General features: G+C 37.1%; 1 protein-coding gene across 4 annotated transcripts in view; it reads right to left on the reverse strand.

Annotated features, from left to right (window-relative positions):
- Positions 1–820: 820 nt before the first annotated feature.
- LOC127559748 (Fc receptor-like protein 4) overlaps positions 821–18,089 on the reverse strand; it is a 31,143-nt gene continuing 13,874 nt past the window's right edge. The window contains exons 2-11 of one of the 4 annotated variants that reach the window (XM_051993736.1): positions 16,368–16,613; positions 14,612–14,866; positions 14,081–14,315; positions 12,694–13,013; positions 11,402–11,509; positions 4,307–4,334; positions 3,519–3,598; positions 2,709–2,777; positions 1,233–1,264; positions 821–1,150 (exon numbers count right to left, since the gene is read on the reverse strand). In XM_051993736.1, the coding sequence (XP_051849696.1) occupies positions 1,022–1,150; positions 1,233–1,264; positions 2,709–2,777; positions 3,519–3,598; positions 4,307–4,334; positions 11,402–11,509; positions 12,694–13,013; positions 14,081–14,315; positions 14,612–14,866; positions 16,368–16,613 (1,502 nt within the window). In that variant the 3' untranslated portion in view covers positions 821–1,021. Of the gene's footprint in view, positions 1,151–1,232; positions 1,265–2,708; positions 2,778–3,518; positions 3,599–4,306; positions 4,335–11,401; positions 11,510–12,693; positions 13,014–14,030; positions 14,316–14,611; positions 14,867–16,367; positions 16,614–18,089 lie in introns of all 4 variants that reach the window. The other 3 variants (XM_051993735.1, XM_051993734.1, XM_051993737.1) reach the window with 3 other exon arrangements.

Raw genomic sequence — 18,089 nt, forward strand, 5'->3', positions numbered from 1 at the left:
CCAACAAGTTACTTAACCCTATTTGCCTCAGTTTCCTCATTTTAAAAGGAGCTAGAGAAGGAAATAGCAAACCACTCAAGTATCTTTGCCAAGAAAACCCCCAAAAAGGTTACAAAGAGTCAGACACAACTGAAAAACTACTAACTACAAAGGCTTCATCTTGAATAAACAGCAAATCCCCAGAACATGAATGCTACAAGCTCCCCTCATTGAGTTCTTTCAAATGAGGGATATAGATCTTTTCAGATTGTAAAGTTTCTGTTTTTCCACCAGATTTCTTTAGACTAAATATATGCACATCTGTGAAAGGGTCAAAGGGCCTGTCTTTTGCACCAAAGCAACTTAAGACTGGATTGTTCTTGTTTACAAAGAGAAAATGTTCGATGGCTGAAGTCCCTTGCTTTTCATTTGCAAGGAATTTGATCAAGTGTTCTAAAGATTTGCAGATGCTAATCGGCCAGGGTACCAGAGCCTGAGCTAAAGGACACTTTTTGAAGGTTTAGGCACTTGCAGACTTACAGACTTCCCCCCCCCCCCCCCACAGTCTTAATTAGTCTTTGTGGCAACCTCAGTCTAAACATATATTTCAGATTCTCTGTGACCTCAGCTTCAGGCACTTGCTAGAGACCTCCTTCCCATCATTAACCTTTGTCTGTAATGCAGTCAGTGACTTTGGGATGATCATCTCAAGATTGTTTATCTGCTCTGTTCTACAGCTAGTAAATAAACTGAAAATAACCTTGACAAGAACTACCATTACCTTAAGAAAGGGGATAGGGCAGGAATTTTTACATAAATCAAGAGAAAGAAAAACCACCAGTTACATTCTTGGAAAACAAGTTTATGAGACTACAAGCAGCTGTACTTCAAAGAAAACTATTAGCTCAACATACAAAAAGAAAAAAATTATGATAAACCATTAAAAATCTATTACAAAAGAATTCCAATAAGCCATACATAATACAAATATTTCTTCTGCTTTAAAGAATGTGCCAAACATGAAACCGAAGCTCTGGATGGATCAAGAAAGTAGGACATTTTTAAAGCCATCTGTAGTATCTCCATTGATCCCATTCACAATCTGGGAACTCCCAGTTGAGTCTCCTTGAGTTTCTGCCTTCTTCACTACCAAGTAGATGACTGAGTAGTCCTAGGAAACAAAATACAAATGTAAAGCACTAGAGAAGAGAGAGAAAGGAAATGGGACTGGGAAGCCAGGGAATATGACTCACCTTGTCAAGTGGAGGCTTTTCTGAGGCATCTTCTATGGAAAGAAAAGGCGAGGTAAGAGTAATGTTCAACCTTAGAGCTTATATTTACTCATCCAAGAGCCCAGGCTACTCCAAACTTTTCCATTGGTCATTGTCATCTCTTTTTAAAAGACTATTCCTTTCTTCCACTTCTGTTCTTATTTCAACAGACTCAACTTTCTGGCTTATTCATCCTTTATCCTCCAGCTTCTTAAACTATAGGTTGCTACCCAATAAGGGTCTCATAACTGAATATGGGAGTCTTGAAATTATGATTTATTATGAATAAATGTATGCATATTTTATTTACCCCTATATCTGGGGTCATGTAAAAATTTCTTTGATGAAAAGGGGTCACAAGTAGAAAAAGTTTAAGAAGACTTGCCTTAGTTTACTTTTTTCTAAGTCCTTGACAAGATTTCATAGAGCAAATCTTCCAATAAAACTAGCAAAGTTTTTCTTCTAACACCTGATTTTTGCATTCACATCTTAGCATCTTATTAATGTGAACATGAGAATTCCCTAACTAGAGTCACTTTTGATTGCTGCCTCTTAGTGTTCTCCACTAAGAGTAAAAAAGGGGGAAAAAAAACTCACCCATGATCAGAAACTTTCCCTGAAGCAAACTCCAAACCCTTTGTATTATTTAGTTTGCCCACTACTATAATTCTGTGGAAAGAGACTACAGTGATAAGGGGGCAAGTTTGATTCTCTTCAATATACATCCTAAAAAATGGAGGCTAGATGGGATTAGGCAGAGCTTCCAAGTTCTATAACAGCTTTCCAGGAAGATAGTAAAAAAGATAAAGAAACCTATGTGTCTAATTCCCTACCAAAGGGACCTGGAGGGAGCTTCACAGAAGCTCCAAAGCAAAAAATTCCATATACTAGAATCATTTTGGCTAATATGGAAATATAGACTTCACATGTGTAATTGATAACATATTGCTTGCCTTCTCAGTAAGTGAGAGATGAAGGAGAGGAGAGAATTTGGAACTCATTATATTAAAAAATGAATGTTAAAATAAATAAAGTATATAGAATGAAGCCAATTCCTCAACATAACAGAGATGGGACATTATTTGTGCAGCTCTGCAAGAGAGCAATGAACTTCAATAGTCCAGAAAAGTAGTTCTATGACTACTCTGCCATAAGCCAAACTCATGTTGGTCAAACAGAGGATTTGTTACTTGTTCCAAGTGATAGATTCCCAGTCTGTGCTATCACATATAGCTTTGTATGAAGGGATGGCTGAGGAAGCAGAGAGGCAGGTAGGGTGAGGTGAGGTAGTCACACAGAGACTAGGTAGTTCCTCTCAGTGCAGACCTGAGGACAGTTTTCACATCATTCACATCTACCACTTTGAGAATCAGCTGAAGGATGTCAATATCTACTGATAATAAGCTAGTACTCTTAAGCTCCAACAAAATTATTCTATACAGAGTTCCAGTATCTCACCCGCCTCTTCTTTTCCCTGCTGTGTACTCCAGACTTCTGAATAGATCACATCTTCAACAACTGGCATCTCTGGAATAGAAGATGAGATTGTCTAAGATGCTACTGACTTTTTCCAGCCAACTCCCTAAAAATTCAACCTTGAGGTGGTTAGAAAGACTGTACAAGACTTAACCTCAAATTCATAGATTCTTATGGTTGGACATCAGGGATGTCTTTTTATCCAACCCTTTACCTGATTGAAATATACCAAATAATGCTAGAATGTTATCTAAATCTAATAAGAGGACATTTAATAGGAAAGTAAATTTTACACTTTACTCCCCTATTAAAAAATGATATGGCCTGCCTCAAGAAGTGGCAGGGTAGTAGGTTCCACCCTATTGGATTTCCTCAAATAAAATTTTGTGATCATTTATTGAGTATATTATAGATAGGTTTCAGATGTATATTAGATTAGATACTCTCTGATGTTCCTTCTAATTCTGAGATTTTGTGATGTCATTCAATGATGGGAATGTCATTACCTTTCAAGAAAATGTATTTTATTTTCTTTATACCTCTCTAACAGGAAATTTTCATTTACATTGGCTAAAAATCATTCACAGTATGATTTCTGCCCATTGTTTCTGATTCTATACTATGGGATTAGTGTGCATTGGTCAATACTAAATGAAAATCTTTTAAAGAATAATATTCCTTTGTCTTCCCCCCACACTGCTCAAAAAAGTTCCTCAGGTTCCCTTTTCTTCTCCCCTCCTTCTACTCTCTGAGCCCACCTTAGGAAGATATTGCTGATTGCATGACCCTTACCATCACTATGTATTTCTTGCAGTTTCAACTGTGTACATGCATTTGATTCCATAGTTCCTTGGATTTGGATAGGAAGACTCCTGCAAGACACAGAAAAGCATGTCATTTTGGGAAACAATGACAGAACTAAATGTGGAGAGCGATTCCTGAGAAAAAAGGAAAATTAGAATGACACAGAACTTTAGGGAAATGAGCAGCCAAGAAGGCACAGAAAACTCTGAATGACATGAGTTGACAACATCAAGCAGATTTTTTCCCTTCATGCTAGAACTGGTTGGAGAAGATCAGGCAGCTTGGGACCAAAAGCTAGACAATGTACATTTAAATGCAATGAAGCTCTTAGGAATGAAAGGGAAACACTTTGTGGAAAGACATAAACTCAGCACATGCCTGGACTTGATCCTTGGCTGTCCATGTTTAGAATTAAATACAGATCATACCATGGGTGATGAAAAGTCCAGTGTAATTATGATATTCCATGTCTGAGTCACTGTCATGGACAGAATATATATAAATAAACAGCACTATATAAACCAATGAGTTAAAGAAATAAATGTTATAACACCTGTTGTAAGCAGAACCCAGAAAACATATGCCCCAGGTGAAGGAAGGTGAGTTCAGGGAACAACTTTCATACATCTAGAAGGATGTTAAGAAAAGAGCAAGACATGTCCAATCACTGAGATAAACAGTAACTAAATTCCATATTTCTGAAGTGTATACACCTTTAAAAAAAAACAGTAGCAAAAAGAAAAGCAGAGGTCTGGGGAAGTCTAGGTAGATCTCACCTGGGCAGGTCTGTAGAAAAATCTTGCCCTAAAAAGCAAAGTAGAAGTATGTATCAGTAGAGGTCTCTTTCTCTGGCAGATCTGGAACTACAATAGAGGAATTAGGGCTTTTTCTCAATTTAGAGGGACCAAAATTTAGAGGGACACTGAAGAAACTCAAATTTCTTTAGAAACAACAGAAACACCTAGTTTACAAGAATAATTAGTTGGAGGTGGATGGATTAGCGGAGACAAACATTGTGTCCACAACATTCCAGGTACTTTATAAATATTATTGCTTTATAGTGATGTATGTGTGTATATACACACATACATACATACACACACACACACACACACACATACAAGTATATAATTTCATTTATGAATTAGGATAGGAAATTATTAGATAGCACACTTCCTCCACAGCACAAAACCTTGTGTCTAGAAATTTAATAAAAGCTAGCATTTATATAAGACTTTGGGGTTTGCAAAGTGATGCGGCTGATGTAGCAAAAGATGTGATTTGTAGTCTCAGGCACCAAATGATAGAATCCACAATGGCCATTCTCTTTGGCAAAAGGTTGGTTTATTTAGGAGACATTCCAGACAAAATAAAAGAATACAATAAACACTAGGAATGGCAAATATGAAAAAGAGTGGGAGAGCATTTAGTTAGCAAAAAAGTTTTAATAATTAATGATGGAAAGGACACGTTCCCTAGTGAAACCCACAATTCGTTAGGAGAAAGGAAATACCCCCAAGAAGTTGGAAGTGCCCTTAGCTGACAGCTTTAAATCCTGAAAGGGACTTAGCAGCCTAAAAGAGTTATCTATAAGAAAAAGACAGACATCCTAAGGCATGGTGTAGGGATCACAGGAGAGATACCATGTGATGGAAGAATGAGGAAAAACAGACCATAACAAGTACAAGTGGACTGACCCAAAGTGGGTTCCAGCAATGATGGTATGGATCATAGCCAAATTTTATAGGGGAAATTTAACCTCAGGGACATAACTGGGATTTCTTGCACAGCAAAATGGGGCTGCCCACAACCTCCATAGAGGGTGGGCCTCAGGAGGTTGATATAAGTTGTATTTCTTGGCTGGACACATCAAGGTGGGCTTAAACTGATAAGGTTAAACTGATGCCCTTCCCTATCTGCCTCAGAGCAATTCTTCAGTCTTTTTCTGCCAATTGCACCCAGGCATCCAGAACCTCATCACAAAGTACTTTACAAATGTAATTTAATTTGATCTGCATAACAACCCTGAGAGGTAGGTGCTATTATTATCATTCCCATTTTAACAATGAAGAAACTGAGGAAGATTGTAAATGTCTGAAGATGGATTTGAATTCAGATTCCTCCTGACTCCAGGCCCACACTCTAGCTATCTTCTACAGTCACCTTCTAGTTATAATAGTTGGCTTTAATATAGCAGTTTATAGTTCACAAAGCATTATATATATATATATATATATATATGTATACGTATATATACACATATATGTATACGTATATATATACATATATGTGTACGTATATATACATATATATGTATACGTGTATATATATATGTGTGTGTGTATATATATATATATATACATATATATATATATATACACACATACACCCATATATACATATACACATGTCTGTATACATATACATACTACAACTCTCTCATTTTGTTCCCCTGAAACAAACCAACTGAATTTGTAAAAAGGTGATTTGTGGGTGAATTTTATGCTAACTTCTCAAGATATAGTCTGTCAAGGTTGTGAATGTGCTGAAATATCTATATGTATGTGTATATCTGTGTGTCTGTTTTTATGTATATGTGTGTGTGTGTATAAAATATAATTTGGAGGCTCATAAATCTACAATCATCTGGTCATGGGCTGCTTTGATGGTTCATTGGGTCCTGAGAAGTTTACAAACCAAATGAAGTTCTTAAACTATAAATTATTATATTGTTCTCTAATTGTTTCATAATCCTTATCTCCTCAACAAGACTTTAAGCTCCCAAAGGCCAAAGGCTAGTTGCTACATGTGCCAACAATTTGGACATTTATGAAGAGCCTACTAAGTGCAAAGCCCTGCCCTAGGCTCTGGAGGAAATGCCAAGTTAAGATAAATCACTGTCCCTGCCTTTATGAAGTTTGCAGTTTATTAAGTGGATATGGCACATACCTATAATACAAAATCATACATATTGGTTACATCAGAAAGGTACATAGTACTATGGGAAACACAAAGATTGAAAAGTCATTACTGAATGGGAAAATATGGGAACGCTTCTGGAGAAGATACCATTTGAGATAGGTTTTGAAGGATGAGTAAGAATTTAGCAGCCAGGGAAGAGGGTAGCACAGCATTGTTGTGCCACAGCTCCCTCAGTTTCCCTAATGATCCTGCCTCAGTTTCCCAATTGTTCTGTCCTTAGTTGTTCTGCCTCAATCCCCCTGGTTGCAACACCACCCTTCCCTCCTAATCATTAGAACTAATATAATTTAGGATTGACTACATTAGATTATAAACTGTAAATGTTTATTCCAGATAAGGAGAAAGACCTTCTCTCTTAGACATCATGACCCCAGACCTTCCCTACTTATCAGAATGTCTGGTGCCTCCCCCCACCCTGTCAGAACTGGATTGATGGTCTGCTCTCAGTGTTCTGACTCTGCCCCTGCCTCGGTCTACCCCTGTCATTTGGAGTCGTGTGTGTGTGTGTGTGTGTGTGTATACACACATATACAAAGCTTTGGGGAAACAAATTAGGTGTCACCATCACCTCTTCACATTCTAGGATCCAAAGATAACAACTAACCTCTTTCTAAATCTCTATTTCTCTTACTGGTTTCTAGCTCTTATTTCAGCCCCTTGAATATACGTACCCTGAAGAAACCCTACTGCCAACATTTCATGACTTTTACATCTGTATTTACTTAAATCCTGATTTAGATATTACTCCTCTTAACCCCAGAAGAGATTTCTATTTCTTAATGTTGGTGATAGATAGAAAGTTAGAATGGAACTATAATGACAATAACCCCGAATGTCAATGAAAACATATTTAAATTTTACCTGAGAAGGAGTCATTAAACTAAAGGTTTTGAGGTTGTTGGGTTTTTTGATTTTGTTTTGTTTTGTTTTTTGAGACCTAGTATCCCAAGCAAAAAGCGCAACATCCACTCACAGGCTAATCCCAATATTGATAGACATGTAAACCTGATTTGGGTTAGTTTGTTCTTTCTTAGGCAACCTCAAGATATTCTTTTTCTAGGGGCATTTCATATTGATGTCTGACTTAATGTGGTACCCAATTTGGTGTTTAACCTCCTGTAACTCAGAATTCCTAAACTCTAGTAATATGCCTCTCCCCTTATCTTCCCTAGTAGCAAGGACCACTTATACACCTCACTACTTCCAGCTAAATTTTTATATATGGAAGATTACCGGAGTAGTGATATGGAAAAAGAGATTAAGAGAAAAATGTGGGTGGAAAGCCTTCTGGAACCTATCAAAATCACAAGGCAAGTAAGTTATAATTAAGGTTGTGACCATGGGTTTAAAAATATTTCTCACATATTATCTCATCTGATGCTCTCTACAATCCTGAGAGCTAGGTAATGCAAAACTGATCGTTCCTATTTTACTGATTTAAAAAAAGCTAAAGTTTAATAAGATGGTTTGGTTGGCCCAAGATTGCAAAGTTAAACAAGTAAATAGTAGAACCTGAACTCAGACCCAAATCCTTGTTCTCAAATGTCAAATGTCCCAGCATACTCCCTGTCTACACAAAGTAGGCATCCACTATATGTGCAGAAACTTGAAAATAAGAAGCTGTCAATTTCACTATTTTTAAATTTCTAAACATAGGTACTAGACTTTGTGATTTCATTGATGTAAAGTCAATTCTTAGTCTTGGAGAACTGAGTACATTAGCTGTCATCAAACTCAAATATAAATGGATCCCTGTGGTCCCATATTAGCTTAGAAAATCACAAATTTGCATTATCCATTGTGTTGTATTTTTATTTATTTTATTAAACATTTCCCAGTTACATTTCAATCTGATTAGGCCTCTCAAGAATTTTGGGGCCTCCCAGAGTTTTACACCCCTGGCCCTAGAGCACTGAGGTTAAAGTCACACACTCAATATGTGACAGAAATCATGTTTTCCTGGCTTAGGCTCATCCTTTCAGCTAGTTTCATCACTATGTGGAAAACTGAAGGAAAAAATCTATTTGGTGTTATCACCCCACAAATCACACAAATTTCTCTGTGCCCTCTTGGCTAAAGACTCCCCAAAGCCTTGTGTCACTAAGATTTTTCTTTTCTCTCTGGGTTTTTCCCCCTGCTCTTTGCCCCTCAAAATGGCATGTCTTTCTTTGTCTTATAATGCTCTCTCATTTAAAACCTCCCCAAATCCATGGAATCAAATGTTCCCACTCAGTCAGAATCACAAAAAAATATATGGTGATGGTAAGCTCACATCATCAGCAAAGTCTTCCCAGTCTGGGTTCAGAAAGCAAAGGGAAGGAATAAAGACAGGGAAATTAAGGAGCCTTGGTAAGGAATATCAGGAAGGGAGAAGTGAGTATCTTTTGAAAGACTTTCATGTGGTTTTCATTGACCAATTTTCTACTGGTCTTAGAGTTTAGAACTAAGAACAATGAACAGAGATCATATCGCAGATGATTTTTACTCAACATAAAGAAAAACTTGTCAATTAGAAAGGTATAAAAAGAGGAAATATGCTGCTTTGAAATATAGTGAGTTCTCCAACTTTGAAGGGCATCATAAAATCTGAATCTGAAGGGATAATAGAAAGCATCTATTCTAACAGTGATCTGCATTAGAAATCTCTCTAGTTTAGACTCATTTTGAGATTGTAGTCTGCTTAAAAACCTAGATCTCTTTCCACTCTAGCTATGCCTATTCCATTCTATATTTTTTAAAATGATTACTTGATCATAAAAAAAAAGTAAAGATGATTACTTGATCACAAATTCCACCTAATTAGACCTGGTTCCTCATGTACCCTGTCATGAGCTCTCTTATCCAATATGTTAAGTATTCCACCTTGGTATCTTGTCATTTGCAATTTGACAAACATGCCATCTATGACTTCTTTGAACCATAAAAGTGTCAACAGTAGATAACCAAACACACATCTTCTTAATTATGTTATCACAACTTGTCCAACAATTTGCAGTTTCCTCCTTCCTCACAAAAATCTATTAAGTTGCCTGTATTACTCATTTAACTTTAGTTCCCAAAGTAGATGCTAATTTCTCATAAATTCTTGGAAAATATACCTATATTGAGGAAGTGAAATTAACCCTGAAGAACAAACAGAAGTTCCCAGAAATGACTGAGCTATTTTAGTACAATCTTTTAAGATGCAAAACTATTCTTTCACACCTTGAGGCAGAGGTCACCACACTCCCCAGATGTCAAGATCTCTAAAAATAGCTCCTGGACTGAGGACTCTTCCCTTTGAGAAGACTCTTGTTGCTTAACTGACCACAGGATAATGAAATTAATTCTTTATAATATTATCAATATTCAAAAACAACAACAATGTCCTAGTTAAATTTGTATTTTTCATAATTTGCATTTAAATTTATAAGAAAAATTTCTCATTGGAAAATTGGGTTATTTAGCATGTAATCTTTCAGTCTATGTTAAGATTTTTTTAGCACAGAATAACAGAAGTGGAGCTTGCTGGACTTCATATCAGAAGAGCCAACCCTCAAGACTGAATGGGGTCTTAGGTAAATAACTTTTCTGGCTTTCAGTCTTCTCGTTTGTCAAATGAAGAAGGGGGTACTGGACTAGCTATTTTCCATTTGTAATATTCTTTTAAATGATCACATTACAAAAAAGGGGAAAGTTCAAACTTAATTACAAGTTATTGAAGGGAAGGTGAGGCCTTCAAAGAGGAACATGTGTTAATTATCACAGAAACACCAAGGGATTGAAAAGGCAGCTAGGTACACAGTAGATAGAGTGCCTGCTCTGAAGCCAGGAAAACCCAAATGCAAATCGACATTTACTAGATGTGTGACTCTGGGCAAGTCACATAACTGCTTGTCTTAGTTTTCTCAAGTATATAATGGACACAATAGCACTCTCAAAGTCCTGCCTTTGGGGGTTATTGTGAGGATTAAATGAGTTTGCCAACTACTTAGCGCTAAGCTTGGCAAATAGTAGGTACTAGATAAATGCTTTTTCTCCTTTCCTTTACCAAAAAAGAAGAGAAGAGAAGGGAAAGGAAAAGAAAAGAAAAGGGTAAAAAAGGAAGGAAGGAAGGAAGGAAGGAAGGAAGGAAGGAAGAGAGGGAGGGAGGGAGGAAGAGAGGGAGGAAGAGAGGAAGGAAGAAAGAAAGAAAAAGAAAGAAAGAAAGAAAGAAAGAAAGAAAGAAAGAAAGAAAGAAAGAAAGAAAAAGAAAGAAAGAAAGAAAGAAAGAAAGAAAGAAAAAGAAAGAAAGAAAAGAAAGAAAGAAAGAAAGAAAGAAAGAAAGAAAGAGAAAGAAAGAAAGAAAAGAAAGAAAGAAAGAAAGAAAGAAGAAAGAAAGAAAGAAAGAAAGAAAGAAAGAGAAAGAAAGAAAGAAAGAAAGAAAGAAAGAAAGAAAGAAAGAAAGAAAGAAAGAAAGAAAGAAAGAAAGAAAGAAAGAAAAGGAATATTTATTTGGAATCTACTACTGTGGACCAGGTATTTACAAATATTATTTGTGCGTGTAACTTGCCTAAGGTCATATTTAAGTGTCTAACGCTGGTTTTGAACTCATGCCTTCCTGACTCCAGGCCCAGCAATCTGGCGAATGTGCTACCAACCACCTCCAGGGGTACTAATTTGTTAAATGGTAAGGGCACTACATTGTAAGGAGTTGGCGCGGCTCCAATGTAAAGGAGCTAGGATTTGGAGTCGGGATACTTTTCTGCACCTTTCATCTCTAGTCTAAAGACTGATCCAATGCTTTCATTGATATGGGGAACTTGTAAGTGTCAGAGCTGGTACTTAAACCCAGGGCTACTGACTCTAGTCCAGTAGTTACCACACTTTCTCTAGCTGTCACAAAGATGAAATAACAGAGGACAACAAACCTGATTTCCTTTGATGCTTGAAGTAAACCAGAAGAGCAACAGCAATAAAACCAAGAACACTGCCCAGAGCTACGGTGATTACTGCTATAAGTGAGCCCCTTCCATTCCCTGTAGGCACAGAGCAAAGTATGAATCTTAGAGAAGGGCAACCCAGGGCCTAGAATTTCCTGGGGCAAAAAACCTATTGCTTCATTTGGACTGGCAAAAAAAGTGAAACAGCAAATCTAAAAAACAGGACATAGAAGAGTCTCTTGGGCTTCTTAAGTATCAAATAGAAATTGAAGAAGGGATAAGGTCCTTGTTATCTCTGCTGTCCTGACTGCCATTGGAAGTGTCCCAAAGATATCTTCAAGTGAATCTACAGAAGATCAAAAAAATCAATTTAGGGATTTAAAATCATCAGATGAAAAATCTAAGAGCAGAAGATTAGATTGCCATCTCAAGTAATGCAGGGAAAAGGAGGATTGATTGAGAAAACAAGAAAGTCAGTTCACTTTGCTGCCATCACCTTCCTTCATAACAATTCAAAATCTGCTTTCAGTAAACACCCTCTTCCCCTCCATCCCCCCCCCCCCCCAGATTTCTCCAGTGTTCTCTCTGTGCCTGATGAATATGACTCAGTGTTTCCTCTTTCTGTCCTGCTATGGCTTAGTCCTTAAGGTAATAGGTTTCTATGTGAACTTTAGAGATAGCAAATCTTGGAAAAACATTATCCAATCTGTATTTCTTTTCTTAGAATCTCTTCATTTTCAGCTTATCTCTTGGGAATAAAGAAATTCAGAATATTGGAAAAAAAATTCAATCTGGACAGAAAGAGGAGTGGAGACCTAGAACAAAAAGATGGACAGGAGAGTTTAGTGCGAGCCCAACTTGGACTGGGAGTAGACAGGGAAGGAGGAAGGAAAATGGAAACTTTTGGAAGAACAAGGATGGCTCTGGACCAAGAATGAGCTTGACTAAGGGACTGCTAAACAAACTTTTTCTCCCATAAGTTGAAGTTTTGTAAGTTATTTTCTGTATTTGTAATTACCAAGGAAAAAAGGAAGGAAGGAAGGAAGGAAGGAAGGAAGGAAGGAAGGAAGGAAGGAAGGAAGGAAGGAAGGAAGGAAGGAAGGAAAGAAGGAAAGAAAAGGAGGGAGAGAAGGAGGGAAGGAGGGAGGGAAGGAGAGAGGGAAAGAAAAAAAGAAAACAAAGAAAGAAAGAGGGAGAGAGGGAGAAAGCCATGAGAAGAGAAGAGAGGAGAGGAAATGAAAGGAGACAAGAGAAGAGGAGAGGAATAGAAGTAAACTTACTTTTTACAGTAATGCTCACAGAATGACTGGGAATAAGGCTGCTATTGTTGTCAGCTGTGCAATAGTATTTCCCAGAATCATTCTCCCTCACAGCAGAAATTGTGAACTCTGCTACCAAAGAGTGCTGAATCTTCTTCTCCAGAATGGCTTCTGTGCCTTCTTTGTGCCAGGAGAATGTAATAGTTCCTGAGCCTTCAGCTACTGAGCAAAGAAGAACCAGCTTCTGCCCTCCTATCACATGCCCTCCATGAGGTTGCACTTCTATATGAACTCCAGTGATGGGGATTCCTGGGTGAATATATGACTTGTGAGGTAATCTTCTATAGGGGATTTGGGGTTAGGAAAAACAAACATTTGAAGTGCTGAAATAAAAGGTCAGAGTACATGAAATAGGAAATGTTTCAGGGCCAGATGTTGAAGAATGAAAATTGAAAATAATTCCAAACTACTCTTAGGAAGGAAACAATATCCTCCCTCCTCTTTAATCAAGTTTTATGAACTTTCTAACTAGCTAACTTTCTAATCTAATGCCAATGGCATCAATTGTCCAATATTAAATAGGATTGGACTTCTACATGGAAAACTAGTTCCTCCAACAGATTTTCCTCTACTATTTTCGAAGCATTGAGATTGGCCATATATTGAGCCAAGCTTCTCCTCTACTCCTCTTCTAGCTCTCAGTGATATCTTGATAGGCAGAGATATTTAATAAATGCTTGCTGAATGTTGAACTCACTTATTTCCATATTGACTTGATCCTTAGCATATACTCCACCTTTAGCATATGCTCCTTTTTAAAAATAACTTCCCAACTAGATTGTAAATATATTGTGGAGAAAGAAATTACATTATTTATTCCTTTTTGTATTCCCAGTGCTTATCATGATGTGTTTCATATGTTTATTCTCATTATAATGGATGTCCCTTTCCTAAATGTCCTACTCCATCGACCTACCATTCTGGAATTTTGCTCATCTGAATATCTCAGTTTAGAATATGCCTCTCTCCCTCTCATCACACCCATACCCCCACACACACACACACACACACACACACACACACACACACATATATGTTAGGGAAGAATGTGTCTTTGAGACATTGTAAACATTGCTTCCACCTCCAGAAGCAATATGCATCCATTGCCTTGGATTCTTATGGTTTTCAATCCAATCCTAATGCTCTACTTAAGCAGCAGAGCCCTATCTCTCTAGTAAGAGTCTCATTCCTATACTATGGACAGGAAAAATCATATAAAATGTGATTTAATGCCAAAAGTGATACCATTTACTCAGCCTCCCTTTTCTTAATTCCAGATCTCTCTCCCTCACACTTACTTCTTGCACTCATCATTATCGGGTGACTTTGTTTGTAAACCCGAGGATACACAGTTTCTACCTCACACCAGTAAGACCCTGAGTCTTCCCTCCAGAATTTTGAGATCTGGAACTCTCCAGCTCTAGACTGGCCCAATAGCATGATTCCAGGTTCTCTGAAGAAGGAGAAGAGAAGTTGGATATTTGATTTCTGTGGAGGGATCCGGATTTCACACCTCAGAGTCACCGCACTCCCCTCTATGGGCTGGGAATCTGTTGTTTGCAGAACTGGATGTGAAAACAGCTCTAGAAAGAAGAGACCAAAAAAAAGTGAACTTTTTTTTTTTAACACCTGCTGATTCTTAGCCAGAGAAAGAGACATACCCATCCACAATCACCTCCACAATCCTGTTTTCTCTTCCCCTAGTTGCTTTAACTCCTGCTTTTCCAACTTCCTAGAGAAGGGAATTAATGGCCCAGTCTGTTTCCATTAATGGTCAGTCCATAAGATGTTCCTTTGTCTTGCCCATCCCACTCTACCCAATCAGTAATCCTGCCACTGACTATCCTTATTCCCTTCCCCATAATAATGTCAATCATACCCTGGATGTAGAGAACCGCTTCATTTGAAATAATCTTCCATGATTTATGTTTGAATGCCGTACAGGAATATTGACCCCTATCATTTAATCTTGCTTGTGGGATAAAGACATATGAGTTTTGATTAAAAGCAGAAATTTTTTTTTTATTCTTGTAGTATGTCACCTGGGTCAAAGTATTGTTATCTTTTTCCTGGCACCGAAGAATCAGACTGTCTCCTTCAAATACAGGGTATGGAATCCGCATGATCAAAAGAACTGTAAGACATACCCACATTCATTAGTTACTTAATTATCTCTAAACCTTTTGAGCTTTAATATATTCATTCATTTATAACAAAGGCCATCCTGCAGAATCAATGATGATATGGACTTCTCTGCACTCAGTAGACCATTATCTACTGAGTGCAATGCAGAGATGAGGAGGACCAGGAAATCCTTAGTGTGAAGCTTCATCAGGATGTTCAGGGCTTGCGTGGGTAGCCCTGTTTCCTGTTTGCTTAGATTAATTAAGATTAATTCCATGAGACAATTTCCCTCCTCTTCAAAGTGAGATGATTTCTCTCAAATAATGTCTGTCAACATTGTTGAGCCTATAAAGGGCAGATTCAAAATTTTGGATTTGTGGAGAAGGAGAAAAAGTGTTCTACTTAGAATCAGAGTGGCTTAGTGAATATATAACTGAAATTTGAGTTAAGCAGAACTGGGTTCAAATGCTGCTTCAGATATTAGCTGTGTCTTTTGGAAATTCATTTAATTTCTCTGAGCCTTCATTTCCATATTGGTAAAATAAAGATGATAATAATACCCATTTCATTGATTTTATATGAAGATCAAATGAGGCAAAATATTTAAGATTAAAGGCTGGACCTCTGATTTTCATTGGTATAAGAATGCCCACTTGAGGAAATTCCCTTTATCAAACATCAGCACTCTCTCTAAAGTTAGCTTTTTAAAGCCATGTCTAAGCCCTGAAAAGTAAAGTGATTTAGCAATGTTATACAGCCAGTATTTATCAAAAGGGAAACTTGAATGCTATTCTCCTGACTTGAAAGCCAACTAAACAACTATATAAAATGGAAGATACCATCATTATTGACATCATCATCATCATTAATATCACTATTATCTCATTATTCTTATCTTTTTTGACCAAATTAAAATAAAAATGATCTGGTGATATCTGATACTTAAGAATATACAGACTTATACCTCAGAGTTACTAGTTCCAGACCACTGCAATAAAACAAATCACACTTTTTTAAAGTTTTCCAGAGCATATAAAAGTCATGTTACCCTAAATGGTAATATATTTAATGATACCCTCCCCTTTCCCAAGTCCCATAGAGATACACTCAAGATTTTCTAAACAATGAGCTGTTCCTTCTCCTTGGACAAGACTAGAATCTTGGTTAGATTACTCTTGCCATCCTCCCTACATCCTGATTTTTTTCCCAGGTGAAAAAATTCAACTGATGCTCAACATGTCCAAAATAGAACCAGTTAGTTCCCCTCCCAAACCTTTCCCTCTTCTCAACTTCCATTTTATTGTCAAAAGTGACAATATCCTCACAATCACTCAGGCTATTAAGCCATTTAAATTTCTGGTCCTAAACTGAAGCTAGAACTGGAGGTAACAAGGCCTTGACTTCTAGACTTGAAGAAGAACTGAGTTATGGGCTCTGAGTCCTGGGATTCCCAGGAAGAGAAAAATAAAGTGAAACCATTTTAATGTTTTTTAATTCATCTCTTTTCTTACCTGGAGAAAAGATCAAGGTTACAGAGTCACTAAGGCGTGAATTGTTAGTCGTACATTTATATGTTCCAGAACTATTAACCCTTATGTTGTTTCCAGAAGTTTCTTGGAGCATTTCCCCCTTGTGGTACCATTTTGTCTTTCCTGGTGCATAGAAATTTGATCCATTGCATGTCAGAAGCACCTTTTCCCCTTTGAAGAAAGTGGTCCATGGAGGATTGATAAAAATCATGGGTTTTGATGAAAGAGCTGAGTAACAGATGGAAAAAGGAAAAAAAGGAAAGATATATGCTGTTCCAACATTCAAAATTAATATATAAATGATAGAAAGGGGATTGCTTCACATGACTTAGGAACAGATTTTTTCAAACATAGCTCACCTATCTATTCTCACATACTAATTTCAAGCTTTTTCTAAAATCTGGGTCTTCTGGCTTCTTTCTGATTACTTTCTATATTCACAAGGGACCATAGGGCTCAGTATTTGCCATTTTCTGCTACCAAATATGTTCAGAGTTTGTTTGTTTATTACTTTATATAGACCATAGAAATGTTGAGATCATTCAATGAGAATTAGCTTTGGAACTCAAGATAATCATAATCTGAGGTAAGGATCATCTCTTGTAATCCTGATCTAGTTTCACCCAGAGGAGAAAATTAAACTGGTGATTTTGCAATACCCTCTCTCATTTAAATGAAATTCACTTATCTCTCATGGCATTACCTCTCTAAAGTCTTTGAGAATGAAGGACAAACAACAATGACAGTTACAACCTTCCACAGGAAATTGATTCTGGTCACACACACACAGAGAAAAAGCTTATTCTTATCACATATGCATACTTTTTAGTGCTCTTTTGCCCAAAATTATTTTGTCTTTTATATTTAATTTTCTATGTATATGTTGCTTAAAAGCACCATTAAATGAGTGAACACTTTTTCACTTTCGTGCTTCTAGCATTGAATAGAGGGTTGACATATAATATTGTTGCTGTTTTTGTTTAGTCATGTCCAACTCTGTGACTCCATGAATACTGTCTGTGGGGTTTTCTTGTGTGTCCCCATTTTACAGATGAGGCAGATAGGGGCTAAGTGACATGCCCAAGATTACACAGTTAGCAAATGTCTGATACAGGATTTGAACTCAGATCTTCTTGCCATCAGACCCAGTGCTCTGTCCACTGCCTGCCTGTAAAACACTTGTTAATTTTAATTAAATTAATCTAAACAGTTGGGATAGAGGAAAAAAGCAGGGGAAGCAAGACCATAGACTGCTCTCAACTCACTGTAAGTGCCTTCCTCACTTGAAAGTACCAATAGGGCCTCTGAAATATCCAAGACTATCAATGGTTAAAATTGCATGGAATATTAGTCCCTTCAATTCTCCCTTTATTCTGTAGGCATTCTTCCTTCCTGTCTTTGGACATGTTTTCTTTATGGCCTCTAAAGCCATGCCTTATTCTCAGTCATTGCTTATCAAAATCCTACTGATTTTCCAAGAAAATACTTCTTCTGTCAAAAAGCCTTTCCTCATTACCCCTATTGTTATTTACACTAACTCTGAACCACCAGGGCTTGAATAATGACCTAATGAGGCTTGAATTGGGACTTATTTTTGACTAAGGTATGAGAGTCAAAGGGATTTGGGTTTAAGATAGACATCTTAAGAAAGACATCTAACCCATAAACCCCAAGATGGCATTCAAGATTTCAACAATCAAAATT

This window comes from Antechinus flavipes, chromosome 4, assembly GCF_016432865.1.
Source record: "Antechinus flavipes isolate AdamAnt ecotype Samford, QLD, Australia chromosome 4, AdamAnt_v2, whole genome shotgun sequence".
Lineage (NCBI taxonomy): Eukaryota > Metazoa > Chordata > Mammalia > Dasyuromorphia > Dasyuridae > Antechinus > Antechinus flavipes.